Below are 22152 nucleotides of genomic sequence, written 5' to 3' on the forward strand. Positions count from 1 at the left end.
GTTAGAAAAACTGCGCTGAATTATAAATGTAGAAACCTTTAAACACACGGTGGACAATAAAAAGAAGGTATTTTGATTCTGTGATGGTAGCTTCCAAGTTAAGTCACTAGATGTGTAAAATAAAAAGAGTAGCATCAATAGAAAAGAGATGACTCCTGCACTGATCTCTCCATGACAATCCTCTGACTCAAACCTTTTATGAGAAGAAATGTTCTCAAGAACTGTGCAGAAAATAAATTCTAACGAAAGTGAAAACAAAGGGACGTGATGGTAAACCACTTCAACAGGACTGAATGTGCATATTGGTGTAGTAAAGCTAACACTGCCGGTTTATCGTGAGGCTGGATTAGAAGTGTTGATATTCACCTTGAGAGCAGAGATAACTGCCTCGTTTTTCTCTCACAACAAGCACATCTCTATTTACTTCATTCATATTCAACAGATGGGAGTCTGCTCAGAGCTGCAGACTGCAGCTTAAATTAGAAGTTTACGTATGTACATGTTTGTGTTTGTCTCCAGACCTGTTGCCAGGATACAACCTAAGCCTAATAAGCTCTTTATAATTAATGATGGTTCACATTCTGACTGCTAAAAGGCAGCAGAAGCAGCAAAAACAGCAAAACCAAGACTCTGAACAATTAAATTACACTTTCCTGCCTAACAGTGATGCTGCACACACTCCAGAAGAATGCAATGCAAATATGCAAGAGTTTTTCACATGTTTTCTTTTTGTGTTTCAACTTTCTGCCAAAATAATTGGACTTTAATGCTTCTTGAACACTCACACACACACTCAATCCAACAGGAGCCCCCACAGAACAACAACCTCAAACTAAACACTGTAGAGTCCTGAGTACAAACACACATAGACGCACACACACTCCGCTCGCTGCAGAATTTGCTGACAGTTTGTGCTGGAAATCCGTTGGAGAGAGCTGCCTCACAACAAACAACCAAGAATACGGTCTTAAGCTGTCTTTGTTGTGGCACAGTTTGAAGATTTGGGATGTTGGGAGTGTTACTTTTAGAGAGGCTGCACACACAAAAAAACCCACAGTCATCTTCTTCCACACAGCCAGGAGAGCGGGGGAGGGAAAAAAGGAGGAATAATCCATTTCTGGAGCATCAGGAGGAGAGGAAATATCACACTGATACAGATATCAGAAACTAATATGAATGTGTAAATGATGCCTGCAATAACTCCTTCTGATGGATTTACATATTCACGTATTTTCTTTTTATTCGCTGTGACAGGAAATGGGAACAGGAAGGAGAGCCGGTCTTGTGTTTGTGTTTGGACACTTGAATCAGTTCCGAGTTTAATTTGTGGAGATGTGAGGTGAACGGTAATTTGTTCTGCATGTCAGCTGCTGACAGCTGCTGCAGCCCTGTGGCTGACACGGGCACGATGCCTCATCTATCATCCATAAAACCCAGCAGTGCGGCTTGACTCACTGCCAAACCTGCTGGTAACCTGGCTGAATGGACCAAAGTAAGAGTGACTGTGCAGCAGGCCTCGAAAACAGTCTGCAGCCTCCGAGTCTGCATGGCTCCGCGGTAGAGCATTGCATCATCTTTGGTCACCTAATTTATAACTCTCTCTAGAAAGAGCCGGAGGCGGCCGGCTCGTGTGCGACAGAAGAGCTCTGGAATGACGACAGATCTCAGGTAGGTGTGAGAGAGATGCCAATACTCGTCTATGATGGCAAATGAGGGTGTGAGCGCTTTAATACATGACTGTTCTTTTTTCAGCAGCCACCGTGACTTCACCTATTGGTCATCTTGTGTTCTGAAGCCTTACGTCTGGCATCTTTATTCTTCTGTGCAGAGGAGACCTTATGTATACTAGAGCTGGAGCTGGAGAGCAGTGAGGGGTTGGCAAACACCAAGTTCTCAGAGCTATACAATCTATGTCTATTGTTAATTCATTAGCCGGCTAATGAGCTTTCTAAGTCTTGTATTTTCCACAGAATTAAACTTTATTAGTGGAGGCAGCGGCGTGAAGGTGTTTATATCAGATAAAGGAGCTAAGAGACTGTGTGGGCTCTCTTGTTGCCATCTACATAAGAATGACAAGTAATAGGTGAGCAACACAAACAGGGTCACCTAAAATAGACAATAACACTCCTGTTCACCGCTTACTTCACACAGAAGTTATTCAGTGAAAACAGTGAGCGAGCTACGAGCCAGGTAATCAGCGCAGACACTGATATCCGCTAATTAGTGCCGACATGTAAATAATATAACACTAGGTTTCCACTCTGGGAAACAGGTGGAGCAGAGCTTTCTCTGAGCACCCGTTAGTACAACCAAACCAACAGCAATGTGCAATATTAGCATGAAAGCAAACACCAACATGCACAAATATAGAAGAGAGTCATTGAAGTGACTGAATAAATGACAGCCAGCAGGTCCCACATCTCCCTCAAACTGACCACAAGGGTGCATTTTTAATTGTTGTAGACTTAGGCTATACTGGTTTTACCCAAGTGTTAAAAACTGCAGTTCCTCTAGTGTCCACTTAAGGCTGACTGCAGAAACACTGGAAAACACATACACACCAATTAAAAAAAAGACGATCTTCTGAGCAGAAATAAACACGTTTACAGCCTGGTACAAAAAACAAGTGTAGTCTGGATAGCTCATTTCTCGATTGGCCCACACTGTATGGGTGTGAATATTTTTCTAACGTGTCATTTTTGAAGATATTAAGATTATGAGTTTTTCATTATAAGAGGTACAGTTGACTTGATTGACAGGCAAGAACACTGTAGCTATTGGCGTGGAGGCTCAAAGCCCGCCCCTTTACGTCAGAATCGCTCGACAGAAGTTAGGTTGAGTTCAGCGTATCCAATATGGTTCCCATCACTGCTCGGCTTCAAAACAGCGCTTCAGAAACAGATGGGTGAGGTCACCGATACTACGTCCATTATTTATACAGTCTATGGTTCTACCCAAGTGTTAAAAACTGCAGTTCCTCTAGTGTCCACTTAAGGCTGGCTGCAGAAACACTGGAAACCACATACACACCAATTAAAAAAAGACGATCTTTACAGCAGAAATAAACATGTTTACAGCCTGGTACAAAAAACAAGTGTAGTCTGGATAGCTCATTTCTCGATAGGCACACACTGTACAGGGTGTGATTATTTTTCTAAAACGTCAATTTCAAGATATTAAGATTATGAGTTTTCCATTATGAGAGGCACAGCTGACTTGATTGACAGGCGGGGAGCACTGTAGCTGTTGGCTAGGAGGCTCAAAGCCCGCCTCTTTACCTCACACTAGCTCTACAGAAGTAAGGTTGAATTCAGTATATCCAATATGGTTCCCACCTACGATTAACTTCAGAACAGCCCTTCAGAAACAGATAGGTGACGTCACGGATACTACATTGTTTATACAGTCTATGGTTTTACCCAAGTGCTAAAAACTGCAGTTCCTCTAGCGTTGACTTGAGGCTGGCTGCAGAAACACCGGAAACCACTTACACACCCATTCAAAAAAGACAATCTTTACAGCAGAAATAAACATGTTTACAGCCTGGAACAAAAGATGAGTTTAGTCTGGATAGCTCATTTCTCGATCGGAACACACTGTACGGGGGAGGGGGGGGATTTCTTAAAGGCCCGCCTCTTTACCTCACACTAGCTCGACAGAAGTTAGGTTGAGTTCATTATTTTCAATATGGCTCCCGCCAACTTCAAAACAGCACTTGTGCTTTCTTCTTCCTTTGCTATTTAATTGTGGTTGGCAAACAGCTTTTAGATGAACTGCAGCCACCATCTTGGGGTTTCAAATCATTACAAACACGAGAAATTGATGGAGGACATACATTCTTAAGGTAATATCATTATTCGAATGAACAATTAGATTTTTTATAGATTAATGACTGTTTGAAGGTTCACCCCTTTAACTTTCTGATTATTAGTGTTAATATAATATAGTTGGCAATATAAAAAGTCAAGCTGGTAATCATCATACATAGAGTAAAAAGCTAAAGAGACTAAAACTCTGAGGCTGTAAACCTGTTTGACTCTCCTGTAAAGTTATCCTTATTAATATGGGACCTACTGGAGGTTGACTCGCTTTAGGATCCAGCCTCAAGTGGACACTTTGGGTACTGCAGTTTTTGACACTGGCTACCAAACACACATCCAGAACATCAATGCAGAAAATTGTGGAAAATCAAGATGGGGGAGACAGCTTGATTGATGTGTTTCTAAGTGCGTGAGCGTGTTTTTAAAGGAGGAGGAGGAAGAAGAAGAAGAGGAGGAGGAGGAGGAGGAGGAGGAGGAGGAGGAACCAGGCTGGGCTCAACAGTGATGCTCTGCATAGGAAGGAAAGATTACACCTACTCTTGCTGTGACTGTGATGAAATCCCACAATACCTGTCATCACACAGAGACCCTTAATGACATCCCACAGTGGCCGACACACACACACACACACACACACACACACACACACACACACACACACACACACACACACACACACACACACACACACACACACACACACACACACACACACACACACACACACACACCTATAGAAACAAACACATGCACGAGCAGGTAGGCTGAGGACATGTTGTCACCTTCTTCATTAGCTGAGCTCATGAATATGCAGAGAGCTCAACACCAAAGCTTCAGGGTTCAATGCTACTACTCTAACTATGTTTAAAAGCTCAGAGAAGAACAGAGTCAAGAGGTGGATACTTCAAGGACATCTGTCAGCAGGAAATCAGAGCTTCCACTTGAACACAAACACTATGTTAATGCAAAGAATAGGCTGGTGAAGCTATACAAGGCCATACACTCTTCTTATTCTACTGAATCACAGAGAGGAGCTGCAGAAAGCATTCAAAGACGTCTCTTTTAACTTAACTACGTTCCTGAAGGTGAAGGACACCACTGAAGAAAAGGTAATGTCGCTTTGTCCACATAACCAGAGATGCTACTTTTTCTGCTTCTTCATGTCCCCATTTAAGACCAGAAGTACAATCTGACTTCAGGTGCCAGGACGCCATCTTTCTATCAGGCCATGTTTAACACAAAAAACTCCATCGTTCTGTCCGAACTTGATAAATGTGTTCAGCAGTTTTTCAGCCTGTGACTTTACAGAAAGTGACTTCCACGGTCTGATTGCTCGAGGGCAAAACTCCTCCTCTCCTCTCCTCTGCAGATGGAGAACTGGACTCCACATTATCTGGGATTCAGCATCTCTGCAAGACAGTCTAGCAGCACCTGACTCAGTCTCAGGTATCTGTACTAAACCTCAGTTTACCATTACTGTCTCCCCTAAGCCTTTTCTAAACATGCCTTAGTTTACAGTTTATGTATCACTGACATGGAGGAGTTCAATGACAGCCCTGGATTAGTAAAGTAAACCCTTTATTCTGAATGATTCATGTACTCCTTATGTCCCAGTTTTGTTGACTCATGGTGCAAATCTAAAGACAAACATGTTGTTGACAGTGAGGAGCGTTATTGAGAGCTACAAGAATCAACAGCTTTAAGTTTATGCCAAGAAAATATACGACTGAAAGACATTTCTTTTTGAGCTTCTTCTAGATAACAACTCTGAGGAAGGTTACCTTGTTTTTAATAAACCTCACACGAACCATTCTTGTCTAAAAAACTGCTGCAGCTGCATGTTTCGTCGTTCTGGGTCCATGAGAGCTAGATAACAATATGAATGAACATGATAGAATGTAAAACTGAACACTGCATGAACATACTGAATCAAATGTGCACAGATGTTGTTCTCTATCAGGCCACACAGATGGCTGCATCAGATTCTGCTGCAGGAAGCAAACCGCAGGTAAGATGCAGCCTGGCAGTCCTGATGCTGTCGAGATAAGCTCAAGATGTGGACCGTGAATGTGCGCTGACCTTTCACCTCTCTGACCCCTGTGGTTGCTTACTATTCCCCCCTGTAACCATACACTCCTACTCAAACAGGCACCAACATGCATCCTCTCTCTCCTGCCTCCCCCCCTCTCTCTCTCTCTCTCTCACACACACACACATCACCCCCCCCCCATGCCACAGACCTCCCCTAACCCCTGCACTCTGCCCTCAGGCTTCTATAATTCATGGACTTTGGGTCTCTGGTAAGAAAAAATCAGGGAAGTGTGCATTCATGAATATTTACAGGAACAGCCATGAAAATTTCACATGAAGAAACAACAGCATCATAAAGATGTTTGTTCAAAACACATCCCACTGTACTAGCAGAAAGAGCACAGCGTAGCCTAGTTAGTGGGTGGATTACTGTATGCGTGTGTGGTGCCATCCTCACCACTAATTGCCTTAGATTGGCCATGCATTCAAACATTCATTAAAAAAAGACATATTTTCATGATAATTAGATGAACTCTGCAGCAGAATCAATAACCTGGACTCCTTTAAAATCCATAAATCACTAAACAAGTGAATATTCGTTGAGTCAGCAGTCACTGTGCACAGTGCAGTTCCACTGGGACCTCTGTAGTGATACATATTGCAGTTTATGAATGCTATAAAAGCAATGAATTAATAATCAGCACATTATATTACCATGCTGTCTCAATAAATCATCATTGAGCTGTGTACTCACAGAGAAGCCAGCCCAGAAAGGACAGGAGTGACGGACTCTGGGAGATGTAGTGAGAGCCAGAGCGGCGAAGCTGACGGCCAGAATGAGACTCCCCAGGACCATCTGAGAGACTCCCAGAGCCAGCATGATCCTCGTCCGGGTCCGGTACTCCCTGAGCCGGGACAGGCTGCGGGACAGCGACGCCGGGCTCAGGGACCCGGGGCCGCCGAGGCTGCTGCTGCCAACGCCGCCACCGCGGGGCAGCGCGTGCACCGGCATTGTCACTGAAGGGTAGAACCGAGAAACACAGCAGCACCTATAGTAGACAAAAACATCCACAAAGAGCAGAGTCTGTGTGTGTGTGTGTGTGTGTGTGTGTGTGTGTGTGTCGCTGATTCAATACAAAAAAGAGCGTGATGAGAGGTCTGTGTCCGACGTGGGTGATTCCCTTCAATTAAGATGCTCGCAGTCGCTCCAATTAGACACGCGCGGAGGAGGAGGAGGATGAGAGGAGGAAGGTGAGAGCTGGACCAGAAGGCACAAGATGCTGCCCATAACACACACAGAAAGAAAGCCGGGGTATGCTCATGTCCAAATATGAGAGAAAAAACGCTTCAGGTAAAGCTCCGACAGAGAAGCCCATTCCTCCAAAGTCAAAGCGCAGAGAGGGGGAATAGGAAGGAACGCATCATCCTGCCGTCAGACAGCCTTGCACCATTGCCATGCTGTCCTGTTCGCCTCTGCGGGCTCTCTAACAACTCAAAGCGACAGATGAGAAAGGGTGTATGAAAGGGAAAAGGTACGCAAGCACTCCTCGGGGGGGGGTGCAGAAAGAAAAACGCGTCACTATGAAGATCTCCGTTCAGTTCAGCGTGAGGCACAAGCCGTGCTTTCACAAACGACAGCAGATCCAACAGTCCGGACAGGAGACGCACACTGCGTAGGCCTGCTGCTGGAGATGTGCCACTCTGCGCGTCTGCTCGGCGACGCGCTGCGCGGACGGAGCGTGTTTTACTACGAGAGTGGAGGAGGGGAGGTGGGCTGCAAACCTGCGCGTGATTTGTCACCGCTGCTGGTGATGTAGTTCTGGATGAGAGCGTGGAGGAGGAGGACTTAATGAGGCTGATCTTTTTTTTGGGGGGGGGGGGGGGGGGGGGTTGGAAAGCTCCAGGCTGAGGTTTCTTTTATTATATCAGAATTACAATGATCTCTGAGGAAGAGTCAGGGTTCAGTTCAGCTATGTTCAGGTGACTCCAGCATCACCATAATCTAAAATATGAGTCCTGAAGGTATGAGTGAGATAATAATAATAATAATAATAATAATAATAATAATAATAATAATAATAATAATAATGATAATAATAATAATAATAATTTAATTTGTAGAGCACTTTTTCAAAAACCAGGTTACAAAGTGCTTTACATGAGCAGCAAAATAAAACAGGCAGATCATAAAAACACACAAGATAAAGAAACAAAACGTTTTTTAAAAGACAGAAAATTCCCCTAAAAGAACTCTAAAGGAATATAATTATTTTAAATAATATATATATATAGTTTTTCTTTTGTTTTGTATTGTATTGTTGTTATTATTGTTTGTTTTCTCTTTAATTTTCACTGTGAAGTTGGACTCCCCTTTTTTTTTTGCTCTTATCCCCTTTATTTCATATTCTTATCATTGCTATCATTATTACTTTTTTAACTGATTCATTTTCGCTACACCTTGTAGGCTTTAAAACTACAGACATGCTTCACAATATCAGCAAATAGCTATGATTCACAATTATAGCATTATGATTTACATATTATGGCACTTAGTTAGCATCAATAGCCCCACCATCTGGACATGAGAGAGATTTAGGTTTACAAATTGAAGTCGTTCATCAAACAGCAGCAGCAGGGAAATGTAATTGAGACTACAATGAGGGAGCTGGACTGTTATAAAGAGGCTAATGTTTAAGAACTACAAATGCTAGCATGGGTTATTTCGTGTGTTATGAAAGTTACAAAATGCACATGTAACAACAATCTAGTGTATAAATGTATAGCTATAACATGAAAATTTAATCTGAGGGTAATAATAACATAGAAGCATACTTATCTTGAGTTATTTTGGTGACAGCTGCACACAATTCATGCTAGCTACAACCATTCAACTGCCACCTGTCGCTAACGTAAACCGGAAGTAGAGAACACTTCCGGCTAAAGTAGACCGGAAGTACAGAACACTTCCGGTGAAGTTGCTTATTTTAAGCTAATTTTAAAATTAAGACACTAACCAACAGTATTAATGCTGCTTGATCTGGCAGTCGTCTTCATCATCCAAATATTGTAGCATATTTTCATTCATTCACTCATAAGAATTGTATTTGCTCACTTCAGTGTTTGACAACACAACATATTCGGTACACATCTTCACAAAATACAGTATACACTGTCCATGAACAAACAGGAGTAGGAAGAAGAAAAACTTATAGTACCTGACCCTCCCCTTAATCACACCATGATCTACCACTAAACCAGACAGCTAACCCATTGGTAATCACATTCTCTGTTCACCAAACATCAAATTTGTTTACTCACAAACAACTTCTGTAAGTTCTCAGGTTATAATCTGTTTCTGGTTTTAAACATTAATAATAATGTTTTAAAGTTAACTAGATCTTTAAATTTCAACTAATTGGAGCTGGTAAACAAACTGTTAGTATGTTCTCTAATATTCACCTTATTTATAAGTCCAATTGCTCTTTTCTGGAACACATACAAAGCATTTTTGGCATCACTTCTGTGAGATGTGCTCGTCTCCACCACATTAGCAGTTAGCATCCGTTGCTTGAATTAGCTAGCTGTGATTGTAGCCACTGCGTTGTCTCTTTGAAAAAAGGCATACACGTGTCTGATGTCAGCTAATTAACACAAACGTATTATAAATTATTGATTATGAACCTTAAATAATTCATCGACTAGAATCTGTCAGAGTAATGTTTATGTTGTCCCATGCATTCAACCCACCATCCAGTAGTACAACAAGCAGCAAGCATGAATATAATAATGAGATAGTAAAAAGTCATTATTATGCCGTACTCATAATGTCATAATGTAGACTTATATGACTTTTATCTCATAATGATGACTTTCCCATCATTATTATTATGTCTTTCACTATGATTATCTCATGATTTTGTCTTTTATCTTATAATTATGACTTACTTTCTCATAATTTCAAGGTTCACTTTACTGTCATTGAATCATGACAGGAAGGAACACAAACGTTACGTACAAGATAAATAACAAGCTTAAAAAATAGACCCTATAAATAAATGAAAAAATAAATACATAACCTAAAAGCCCATTGTAAATGAATAAAAAATAGTTTAAAAAACCCAGCACATTAAAAAGATAAGTGCAGTAGTATTTGCATGCTGTCACAGCGGTAAAGAGGACAGACTTGGGTTGAGAGTTCACAAGTTTCACGGCTTCTGGAGAGAAGCCTTTAAACATGTATCTCAAAATAATGACTTACAACCTCAATGTCATGAATTAACATGTGGGATTTTTTTTATTAAGGTCTCTATTTTTATTAACCTGACAGAAATGGGCCTCCATAATTTCCCCTATACCTGAGGATCCTGAGGAATTTTAAGAAACAACTATGAAAGGCACTGGGAAAACTGAGGTAGCAACAGCCTGCTGCTGGCAACACACATCTTTTGCTTCTGAAATGCAAATACTCTAGTTAAATAATAATGCTCATTAGAGAGTGTCCTGACAGGGGTGGGACTGTCTGGTTCAGTAGTTCAGGGCCTGTCTGGCATCCTCTCACCCTCCTGCTCATGAGTGATGGACACAAGATGAGAGTATTCAAACAGGGACTTTTCTTTCTCAGGGTTACATTTAAAGAATATTTGGAGGTTTAAAGAGGTGAAAGTTTTTAATATTTCACAAGAGATACCCAAGTGAAACTGAACTATGAAGACTTCTCCTTTCTTTATAATAACCTGTGGGTTTGCAAGTCATCCTGGGACATCTCAAAAGAGAAGTAGCAGTCTACATTCTGGATGCCTGCTTAATTGTACAAAAATGTCATCATTAGTGTTCGGATCATTTCTAAACTGGCAGTGATCATGCACTTTTATGAAGACCTGTATTTAAAAGTAACACTGTGGGCTTGTGATGTAAGACCAACACTTAAAGGTTCTGAAGATGAATAAAATATTAACATTAATTAACTTGACAACATGAAGACTGTCAGTATAATCAGGGACTAGAACTAAAAACAGAACCACTGAGGTGTTATAAAAGTAGTCTAATTTAAACATCAGCTGAGTCTGATGTTTATCCCCTTGTTTGAGTCATTTTTGGCTCACCTGCTCCCCCTAGCTGTGACACCTGAGCCATGACGTACAGCCCCAAGAAAGGCTGTATAATCTGAAAGCAATAGATTATTACTTAAGAAAAAGACAGAAGAAATAAAGAACTTTGTCACACCCTTACTTTAAAAATGATTTTATTTATTAATACAGTGGTATACTTAAAATTGTGTTGCAGAAGAAAAAAAAAAGTCAGCCACACGTGAAGAGCTAATATCCAATTAAAGCCGTGTTATATCTAAAAAATAAAATGGTACTGGTGTGCCATACATAATATATTGTCTATTAGTACAAAAATACATTTAAGGGCACACAATACAGCATCCAGTATCACAAATCAGTGAGGGGGACACTTTGAGAGCACACCCTTTCAAAAGAACATGTTTTAAATCTGTTTCAGCCTGCGCACATCCCTCATCCTTAAAGCGCCATAAAAAGACCGTTTTTGTGACCTCAACATGATGTGAATTTATCGGTAGAAAAGGTGTGATGTATTAATGTCAGGTTACAAGTTCCCAAGGCTCGAGGGTATATCCAGAATACAAAGATAACCACGGTCACTTTCTTCCACTTTTTAAAACATGTTTTCTCTAAGTTTTATACAAAAAGAAAGACATACAAAAAGTTCATTTACAAACAAAAGAAACAAGGCAATATGCTAGCTTTATTTACAGCTGCTTCTTTTCTCGTCTTTTTTTTTTTTTCAGTAATGCATAGCAGATAAAAGAAGAGCATACCTTTGTTATCCTTTATCAACTGTTACTGTGTGCTAAACCCAAGTTCATTTATACAGTGGGTTCACAAAGAAATGGCAAAACAAATGACATTATACCATAATTTATCATAACTTATTTTTTTATCTTTGTAATGAAAAGTGAATAATCTGTAGATAAGGCATCACTGCTTATTTGTGTGTGAGTGCAACACTGCACCGAAAGAGCAAGAGAGGGAGAGGAGGAGGAGGAGGAGAGAGAGAGAGATAAGTGAGGAAGGAACTGAGGACCTGAGTAAAGAACATGCATAGATCTCCCTCAGGCTGGAAGGAGAGACTCAGTAAGAAATTAAGCTACAAGATATCACTTCTGGAAAAAGGAAGAATAAAAAGGAAGGAATGAAGGAAGAACGTCTCTAAAAGTGTGCTGCTTGGGTTCACATCCAGCTTCTGACAGCTCCTTCAACGGGTTCCTGCAAACATCATTACATCAAGTCTTTCTCAAACCTTCATTCAAATGTGGAAAACATGTTTGTTTCAAGTCACTTCAACTTAAAAAGAACAAGATGTTGACCGGTAGTTGACTTCATGAGTTCAGTTTTTAGTAGATCTTCTCTATACTACTATATATACACCATATGCATATATAGCATAAATATACCCACACAGATTTTTGAAGCCTTTTACGCTGCCTCAAAAATCCATCCATCTATATTCATGAAAAAACGACATTAAACATTGCCTTATGACGTATAGTGTCAATGCTTAGTGGCACGGGGCGTTGCATGCATTATTGGTTTCATTTCACATCAAAACTTCAACATCGGGGGAAGAGTTCAAAGAACAGCTTGCAACCTTCATCAGTGTCTCGCCTTCATCCGCGGGTGCAGTAAACAGCACTGACTGGGTCTTCTTCATACTCCATGATGTGGTGTACATGTGTTTGGAGTGCATCTGTCAGTGTGTTAGTGTGTGTGTGTGTGTGTGTGTGTGTGTGTGTGTGTGTGTGTGTGTGTGTGTGTGTGTGTGTGTGTGTGTGTGTGTGTGTGTGTGTGTGTGTGTGTGTGTGTGTGTGTAAATGCATGTGTGTGTCAGTGTGTGTCCATCGTCTTCATTTTTAACCTGACGTGATTCCACATTCAGTAACACCTGCTGGTCCGTCTTAAAAGTGGTCAATGAGCACAGAGACACAGTTGGCTCCCACCAGGTAGTTGGGGTCTCCAGGGAGAGACTTGTTCTGCCAGCTTTTAGGGTCACCTGCGGACAGACAGACGGGGAGTGAGTGAGTGAGTGAGAACAGATGTTTTCCACGTCAGAGTCAAGCTGTTACGCATTTCATAAGCATTATTTACCTACGACAGCCTCTCAGCGATGCAAAATGTATTCTACAACAAATCAATGAACGACTCATTCAATCCCAGAGCAGCATGAAGCAGAGGAGTTGATTGTGTGTGTTTTGTAAAGCTGTATTAAGTATCACATGGTTTTGTGGCTTTTATCCAAGCACAATCACACACCCACTAGTAAAAGCAATTGAATATTTTTTATGGAATGTCCCCGGCCTCTTGTTGACTGCAAATTAAACCTCAAGTCACTGGGAGGTCTGAGTATAATTGCAATTATAAACATAGAGGTCTGTGCCAAGAGGAGCAATCCAGTAATCAATCAGAGTATCAGCAAAGCCAGAGCGGCAGAGGTCCAGCGTCCACGGGCGGACTGTACATGTGGCAGAATAAATACAGCCTCCTGTCAATCTGGTGCTTAACGCTGAGAGAAAGAGCGGAGGATAACCAGAGGACGATGTTTTGTTTGTTCAGGTAAGAACGCCAAAAACAACTCAGAGGCCGTTCTAAAGATCAATGTTTGATGTTGAACAGTGCTGCTTCAACTCTATCTGAGGCCTCTCATTACAGTGAGAGCGTCCATGTCTGTAAAATGAAGCAGACATAAGAAATTTTTTTTTTTTAACCTCAACACTTCCTCTATTCGCTCAGGATTTATGTCTAAACTCAATCAAATCAACATCTATATAGAAAGTTAGTTTAGCATCCAAGTACTGATGGTCATTTTCTATAATGCAAACCCATAGTAGAGAGACAGGCCTGATTATAGCAGCACTGCAGCAGAGACAGTGTGACAGTGTGAGAGAGAGAGAGAGAGAGAGAGAGAGAGAGAGAGAGAGAGAGTGAGAGAGAGTGAGAGGGAGAGCGGAGGATAACCAGAGAACGCCAAAATCATAACTCAGAGGCCGTAATTTTTGTGGTTCTAACGCAAACAATGTTTGATGTTGAACAGTGCTGCTTCAACTCTATCTGACGCCTTTTATTATAGTGTCTATAAAATGCAGCAGACGTGAGAGAAATACACATTTTGGGGCGCTGGTGGCCTAGCGGTCTAAGCGCCCCTATTACAGAGGCTGTAGTCCTTGTCGCAGAGGTCATCGGCTCGACTCTTGATCGCTACCATGTACTGCTTGTCTTCCCCGCTCTCTACTCCCCACATTTCCTGTCTCTCCAACTGTCCTATCATAAAGGCAAAAAGCCCAAAAATGAATAAATAAATACATACTTTAACCTCAACACTTCCTGTTATCTTTCCGGATTTATGTCTAAACTAAATGAAATCAAATCAATGTGATGGGGGTTTTTTTTGTTGAGGGGGGGGGCTTTTTGCCTTTATGACAGGACAACTGAAGAGAGGGGGAGGAAACATGGGGAGTAGAGAGTGAGGGAGGGCATGGTCGCGGCGACCTCTGCAACGAGGGCTACAGCCTCTGTAAATGGGGCGCTTAGACCACTAGCCCACCGGCACCCCCAAATCAACAACCATATAGAAAGTTGATCTAATTTCAAAGTACTGATGGTCATTGATGGGAACATAGACAGGCTTGGTTATAACAGCACTGCAGTAGAAACAATGTGTGCGATGACATCACTGCAGCAGGCCGAAGAGGAAGTCGTGGTCACGCACAGGTAGAGGAAGGCAGTGTGGCCCTCCAGTTAAACACATCTACCTCCATCCACCCCGAGGCCTGTTTCCTTTTTTGAAGAACCACATTACAACTAAACTTGAACAAGAACACAGTTCTGGCCGGACGCTCAGGGGCTTTTTGCATGAGCAAGCAAGTGATGCCGCCTCGAGGTAAGCCCAAAACAAGCCACTGCCAGCCAGACTTCAAATGCTTCCTTTTAGTCATCCACATTCTCTCTCCTCTCCCTCTCTCACAGAAACAGACACACACAGCCTGAGAGGGTAACAAATGACAGAAGTACAGATTAACCCTAATCTAGATTATGAATGTGAGGCTCTCCTCTCCTTTCTTTCATGTCTGCTTGCAGGAAGAGGTGTACATTTACCTTCAGTCCTTCAGGTTCAGAGAGCACAGGTCACAGGGTGAGTATTCAGTGTAAAGCAGACTTATTTGGCGTTCTCTGAATGATAACAATGAAATATATTCTTGTATATATTAAATGTAGTGATTTATCCTGAGGGGATGTTAACATTTTGTATCCTAGGACTCTAACGGCTTAATTTAATCATCATTTTATCAGAATCTGCATGTTTTGAGGGAACATATGTGTCCTCTTGAGGGCAAATGGAGCACAATGTGGCCCCCTGGAGACACAGGAAGGGTGCATCAGTATCTTCTTTTAAATCACTGCTGAAAATCTATTTTTATTGAAAGACCTTCTTATAATATCGTTTTTATCCACGATGCTACAAGTGTTTTTTATTTACTTTTATTAATGTATTTTCTTTTATTCACTCCTTGTTTTTATTTGTTTTACTGATTTTAAATATTTCATTGTTTTAATTGCTTTTTGTCTCTCTTTTATTCAGCTGTTCCTCTTAAATTGTCTTGCTCGTTCTATATATCGTCTCCCCCCTGCTGTGTTTATTATTGTGGGTTTTTATGATGTAAAGCACTTCGTAACGTCTGTTTCAAACCGATCACTGAGGTTTTCGAATGCTTCCCTTTTAAATGTTCCTCGTGTGTCTCACACAAACGCCGGCCAGAGAGCTTTCTGTTTTTATGCCCCTAAGCTGTGGAACTCTCTGCCTTTGGACATTAAGAGTGTTTTTAAGAGTATACTTAAGACTTTCCTTTTTAATCTAGTTTTTAATTTGGAGTAATTTATTTTTAGCACTGGACTGCATTATTATTATTTTTATTATTTTATTGTTTTTATTATTATTTGAACCACTATTATTTGAACCATTGCTTTAACATACATTTATCTTATTTATTAATCTATTTATTTCTTGTGTTCATCTGATCTTGTTAACGCTACTTTATTTTTAACTTCTTTTTCCACAATTTATTATTTTAATAATTTTACTGTATTGATTTTATTTTATTTATTTTACTGTATTGATTTTATTTTATTTTGAGTATTTTATTTATAATCACGCCTTCTTTAATTTTACCATTGCTGTTGTTTTCTGTCTCTCTGTTATTCTGTGAAGCACTTTGGGGTGTATGTTTTTATGTATGAAAGGTGCTCTATAAATAAAGTTAAGTTGGGTTGTTTTGATAAGTGCTATGTAAATAAACATTATTATTATTATTATTATTATAATAAAATGGAGTGCACAATGTAAACAAGACCAGGACCCCTCTCATCAGAACATAACAGCAAGTCCTCTGGGATCCTTTAAAAGATAAATGTTCCAGCTCTCAAGGATAAAGCCTCAAAATAAATCTGAGATGCTGTGTGGACTATTTGAGTTGTTTCATATTGTATCAAATTATTTTCTACGAGAGCAGAAATCCACCCTTTACAGTGCTTATCCATGCTATAGTGATCCTATTTCCATGTATAAGTTAATGTAATCAGAGAGAGAGAGAGAGAAGCAACACAATGCAGCAAACTCTATGTCGGAGCAGAGAGGAGAAGCAGGAAAGCAGAGTTAGAAGAAAAGCACAGAGAGGGGAAAGGAGGCGGAGGCCAGAGAGTGGCCTTGCTTTACAATAAGAGGATTACAACACAGCCTGATAATCCCCCCACAATTCAGCCGGACAACGGAGTGAGCTCCCTACTCATTCAGCCCTGCAAGTCTCATCCTTAAAATGAGGCTAATTAACTGCTAATCCTGACCACTGCCAAAATTACCACTGTCTTTGAAGACAGGGTGTGAGAAAGCCTGCTTCTAGAAACTGGAAAGAGGAGAGGAGCTTCTGTCTCAGTTTGTTTTCTTAATCACTTTTTTCCTGGCAGGAGTTCAAAGTTAGATATTTCTATTGTGTTGGATTCTTGTTCAGTGGATGAGATCGAGTCGAGTGGAGACAATCCAATAGCAGATCTGATTTCCATTGACCTGATAAGTGCAGTGTTCTCTCTTTGTCTCATTCATGCCCTAAATAAGCTTAGATTTCACAAACACTATTCTCAAGGGTCTGTTTGTGGCTTTACAGGAGCTCCTTTGTTACCTGGTTCTCTGTTTGTACCTTTTGACCCGCCCCCTGAATATCACATCTCAAATACAGGAATTAGTGTTAGACACCAAATGGTGAGTAAAAGATTAATAACTGAAGCATTTCCTGCAGCCACAGAGAGCTTTGCATGTTTCAGCTTTAAGCGTTCCTGAATCTAAAATTCAGATCAGGTCTAAAGGAAAACTGAGCTTCCTCAAGACATAATGAGAAAGATAATTTAGAGTAATGTTTTGACATGCTTTCAAGCTGTCATGTGACAACTTCTCTGCAGGACAATGGCGGACATCAAGCGTTCCACTCTCCAGGAGCAGCTTCAATTAAAGCTGTTCTTCAGGTCAGGATTTGGGCGGCCATGTGAGAAAATTCATGGAGCAGAGCAGCATGCACTACGAGTCTACATCATGAAGTTAAAGTGTTCAGCCAAGCATTTGGTGCATGAGTGTTAGATGAAATCAGAAAAAAAACCTATTGAGGTGATTTAGAGGTGAAATCAAGAAAAACTGCAATTAAAGCATGTAAGAAGAATGAAGAGGAACTTTTATCTACACACCGAATAAATCAAAGAGTGATACAGTGAATGAGAGACTGAGTGAGTGAATGAACCAAACAAATGATGAAAATGAACAAATCAAAATCATAATCATGAAAAAAGACAGGTTTCCCCCCTGGATTGATTCTCACACCAATTTCTTTTTCAAGTTTTCTCAATTGATTTCTAACAAAGAGAAACAATCCCAGGTGAAAAAACTGATTAAAAAAGTGACCCACAACCCTCAAATTTTCACACAGCCAGCCCAAACGACCCCGGAAGAACAGAGAGCACAGCATACCCGACGAGGAGTCGGAGGATTTTAGAGCAAAAGACCAACCATCAGGGGTCATAGACGCACAGTGAGGTAAGCGTAGCTCCACAGGCTTCAAAAACTTGAGGCCATGAGGTCCACACATCACCAGAGGGCTGAGCAGAGTCTCTCCTGTAACACAACACAGAACAGAACACAGAACAGAGTGGTTATACATTCAGGCAGGACAATAACAAGTGAGCTCACACGAGCAGTTCTCCAGACAATGCTGATGTGTTGTATTGCTGGGAATGTCATGAAACACGTCAGAGCAGAGTCTTTGTGGATTCAATCACTGGATTAGGGTTGTGCAATCTTTTATAATGTGTGCTTGCATGCTCACACAGAGTCTATATGATCCTCACTAATGTTACTGTCAGAAATATGGCACCATGTGGCACTTTGCATGTTTTGATCTGTCTCTTTAAGAACAACAGAGGCTGACAATAATACAACCTGCACATGACAGCTGGAGTAAACTGGTGCAGACTTGAGCTTAATGAAAATATAAGAATTTATCATCTAGCATTGATTGGCTGTCGTTATTCTTCTTCTTGTAATATATTTTAGCAATGCTGATTCACCTGAAAGTGCAAATTTGGTCACTTTTGTTTGGTAAAAAAAACACAAGCCTCAGTTCATTTTAGAGAAGTAATTGTGCATCTCTTATCAGTGACTAATCAAACGTATCATCTTCAAGCATAAAGTCATCCCTATCATGCTTTCGAGTCTAATAAGTCAACATGCAAAAGGCACACAGTTATGAATTCCAACTTTCTTCCTCACTTCATCTTTACTAAGTTACCTTCCTCCCTCCAGCTTTACCAAAGGCGTTTTTTTGACTGCAGGAACTTTACCCCGGAACTACGTGCCTTTCGACCGGAGGAACCAGGGTCTAAATTTAGTTCAGGGTAGTTAATGTCCCCCCTGAAAAGTCCATGCCCTTGCGTGGGGGGTAGTACTTTTCAAAGGTCCCAAGATTTTTGAGGGGCGGAACCTGCAATGCTGAACGTGTCTGATTGGTAGATTACCTGCAGTGTTTTTATTCCGCCCCGCCGGCCACAATAAAATCACACACATCTGTGATTCACTTTATTTCTCTTTCTTTCTTTCTTTGTTTTTTATTTTTTCTATCTTTTTTTGTATTTGTGTGTACTTTTTATAGTACAAAGCTGTAAAAGCTGTGATTCCCTGATTTAGCAGCTTATAACAGTGGTCTTCTCCAAACCCACCGCGAATGCGTCTCTCCCGGTGTTACAGTTTCAAAAGTGGCCCTGTAAACAGGAGACCTTCAGCTGAACGTGTCAGTGTTTGTGGGGTTTACACAGAAGCTGAAACACAGAGGGAGTTCCTGGGAATGCAAACTAGTTTAGTTTTTAAGATTTCAAAATATCCTTATCAGATATTTAATTATTGTCTAAAGACATTTATGAGGGATGCATCCAGTTGAAGTCGGCAGTTAACAGGGTCGCTGTTTAAACCAAAACATCGGCCGATCTCTGCCACAGCTTTTTGAGTTAAACGATCACGTGTCTAAGACCCCAGAACTCTTGGTCGAAATGCACTTATAGTTACCACCCTCCCTCCGTCTTTACTAAGTCACCTCCCTCCCTCCGTCTTTACTAAGTCACCTCCCTCCCTCCATCTTTACTAAGTCACCTCCCTCCCTCCGTCTTTACTAAGTCACCTCCCTCCCTCCGTCTTTACTAAGTCACCTCCCTCCCTCCGTCTTTACTAAGTCACCTCCCTCCCTCCGTCTTTACTAAGTCACCTCCCTCCCTCCGTCTTTACTAAGTCACCTCCCTCCCTCCGTCTTTACTAAGTCACCTCCCTCCCTCCATCTTTACTAAGTCACCTCCCTCCCTCCATCTTTACTAAGTCACCTCCCTCCCTCCGTCTTTACTAAGTCACCTCCCTCCCTCCGTCTTTACTAAGTCACCTCCCTCCCTCCATCTTTACTAAGTTACCTCCCTCCCTCCGTCTTTACTAAGTCACCTCCCTCCCTCCATCTTTACTAAGTCACCTCCCTCCCTCCGTCTTTACTAAGTCACCTCCCTCCCTCCATCTTTACTAAGTCACCTCCCTCCCTCCATCTTTACTAAGTTACCTTCCTCCCTCCGTCTTTACTAAGTCACCTCCCTCCCTCCATCTATACTAAGTCACCTCCCTCCCTCCATCTTTACTAAGTTACCTTCCTCCCTCCGTCTTTATTAAGTTACCTTCCTCCCTCCGTCTTTACTAAGTCACCTCCCTCCCTCCGTCTTTACTAAGTCACCTCCCTCCCTCCGTCTTTACTAAGTCACCTCCCTCCCTCCATCTTTACTAAGTTACCTTCCTCCCTCCGTCTTTACTAAGTTACCTTCCTCCCTCCATCTTTACTAAGTCACCTCCCTCCCTCCGTCTTTACTAAGTCACCTCCCTCCCTCCGTCTTTACTAAGTCACCTCCCTCCCTCCATCTTTACTAAGTTACCTCCCTCCCTCCGTCTTTACTAAGTCACCTCCCTCCCTCCATCTTTACTAAGTTACCTTCCTCCCTCCGTCTTTACTAAGTTACCTTCCTCCCTCCGTCTTTACTAAGTTACCTTCCTCCCTCCGTCTTTACTAAGTTACCTTCCTCCCTCCGTCTTTATTAAGTTACCTTCCTCCCTCCGTCTTTACTATGTCACCTTCCTCCCTCCATCTTTACTAAGTTACCTTCCTCCCTCCGTCTTTACTAAGTTACCTTCCTCCCTCCGTCTTTACTAAGTTACCTTTCTCCTTGTCGAGCGGTGGCAGGATGCTGTTGTCTCTGCAGACCTTGAAGTAGATCTCCTGCTCCACACCTTCAGGGATGGCCCCCTGTGGAATGATTATGCTGACACCTGTCTCGATGGAGCTCAGGACGCCACCATTAGCGTTGAAGACACCTCGAGCAGTTGCAACCACTGTGTGACCCTCGTCTTCATCCTCGTCATCATCCAGGGCACTCGGGCTAGGAGGCAGAAACCGTGACCGTCACACTTTGCACGTTCAACACTAAACTTTAGATGTGATCTGTAATCAGGGTGATGTTTTTTCTTACCTCACTGGGATGGCCTTGGGAATAGCGTTGATGTTGTTGTGCTGGTGTTTAGAGCGGTTGTCCATGGTACGGGTAAACGTGTCCAAACCGCTGTCGTGGTCTGTGTTCTGGGGCTGCGGGGGGATCACAGACTTCACTGGGCTGGTGCTTCGGACCTGCTGTAAACACAAGAGGCTTCAGTGTTATACACTAATTCAGACGATGGCTATGGAAAAACTCTCAGTGCTGATTGGTTAGAAGTTGTAGATCAGCTTTCTGCTTGAATGTGCAACCAGAAATTTAGAGAGCTGGTAGACAACTATTTATCTATCTATTTTTATTTTATTAAAATTAAAATTAATTTGAATTTATTTATTTGATTATATATTTTTTATCATTTATTTTCTCATTCATTATTTTAATTCTCTTAATTTATCTTTTTCTCTGATGTGATGTCATCTTCATCTTAAAACCTTTTTTTATTGTCCTTTAATGCTTTTCTAAAAACCTCTAACAATGATTTATTAGTCTACTGTTTCATCACTTCTTTTTAACCTTTTGCTTTGTATTTTGTTCTTTGCATTAGAATTCTCTACACTTCACACTCCGTCTGTTAAAGGTTTATTCTGTCATCCTCCTGAATTCTACCACGATTTGTTTGTCAAAGCCGTTTGTAAACATTTGTTTTTAAAGGTGCTATATAAATAAAAGTAATAATCATTGTTATTATTATTGTATTGTATTATTGTACAATTTTTTCAAATACTGCCTGTAATTACCACTATTTAAAACATTTGTAACATTTGTACATATCTTAAATCTGTCTTCTTTTATTTATCTACTTTATTTGTACTTATTTTATTTTACTTATTTAAACGTATTCTTGATTGTACTTATGTCTGGGTTGCCGCAATAACCAATTTTCCCCACAGGGATCAATAAAGTAGTATATTATCTTATCGTAACTGTGGGCATGAAAACAGCTGCATAGTGCTACAGGATTGATTTAGTCAACCACCTCCAGCAACAGAAGAAAATGATTTAAAGATATGTATGTAACGAACACATCAACAAAATTCTGAACCTGGTTTTAAAAAAGATTATTTTAACTTTCCCAGCTCATTGCATAAACACTGCATTCAAAAAGTGGGATATGGAGCGTG

The 22152-nt window shown here is 41.1% G+C and overlaps 2 protein-coding genes across 17 annotated transcripts in view; both read right to left on the reverse strand.

Moving 5' to 3' along the window:
• Window positions 1–8768, reverse strand: part of fam189a1 (family with sequence similarity 189 member A1) — a 141374-nt gene extending 132606 nt beyond the window's left edge. Inside the window, exons 1-2 of one of the 3 annotated variants that reach the window (XM_034680750.1) lie at window positions 8685–8768; window positions 6607–6901 (exon numbers count right to left, since the gene is read on the reverse strand). In XM_034680750.1, the coding sequence (XP_034536641.1) occupies window positions 6607–6864 (258 nt within the window). In that variant the 5' untranslated portion in view covers window positions 6865–6901; window positions 8685–8768. Of the gene's footprint in view, window positions 1–6606; window positions 7714–8684 lie in introns of those variants that run through there. The other 2 variants (XM_034680751.1, XM_034680752.1) reach the window with 2 other exon arrangements.
• Window positions 8769–11613: 2845 nt separating this feature from the next.
• The window catches only part of tjp1a (tight junction protein 1a), a 70066-nt gene continuing 59527 nt past the window's right edge, over window positions 11614–22152 (reverse strand). For 6 of the 14 annotated variants that reach the window (XM_034679594.1, XM_034679592.1, XM_034679602.1 and 3 more), the window contains 4 exons: window positions 21011–21168; window positions 20700–20920; window positions 17937–18080; window positions 11614–12926 (listed from right to left, as the gene is read on the reverse strand). In XM_034679594.1, coding sequence (XP_034535485.1) covers window positions 12832–12926; window positions 17937–18080; window positions 20700–20920; window positions 21011–21168 — 618 coding nt within the window. In that variant the 3' untranslated portion in view covers window positions 11614–12831. The remainder of the gene's footprint in view (window positions 12927–17936; window positions 18081–20699; window positions 20921–21010; window positions 21169–22152) is intronic. The other 8 variants (XM_034679606.1, XM_034679607.1, XM_034679600.1 and 5 more) reach the window with 4 other exon arrangements.

The sequence above is a fragment of the Notolabrus celidotus genome, chromosome 3 (genome assembly GCF_009762535.1).
Source record: "Notolabrus celidotus isolate fNotCel1 chromosome 3, fNotCel1.pri, whole genome shotgun sequence".
Taxonomy (NCBI): Eukaryota; Metazoa; Chordata; class Actinopteri; order Labriformes; family Labridae; genus Notolabrus; species Notolabrus celidotus.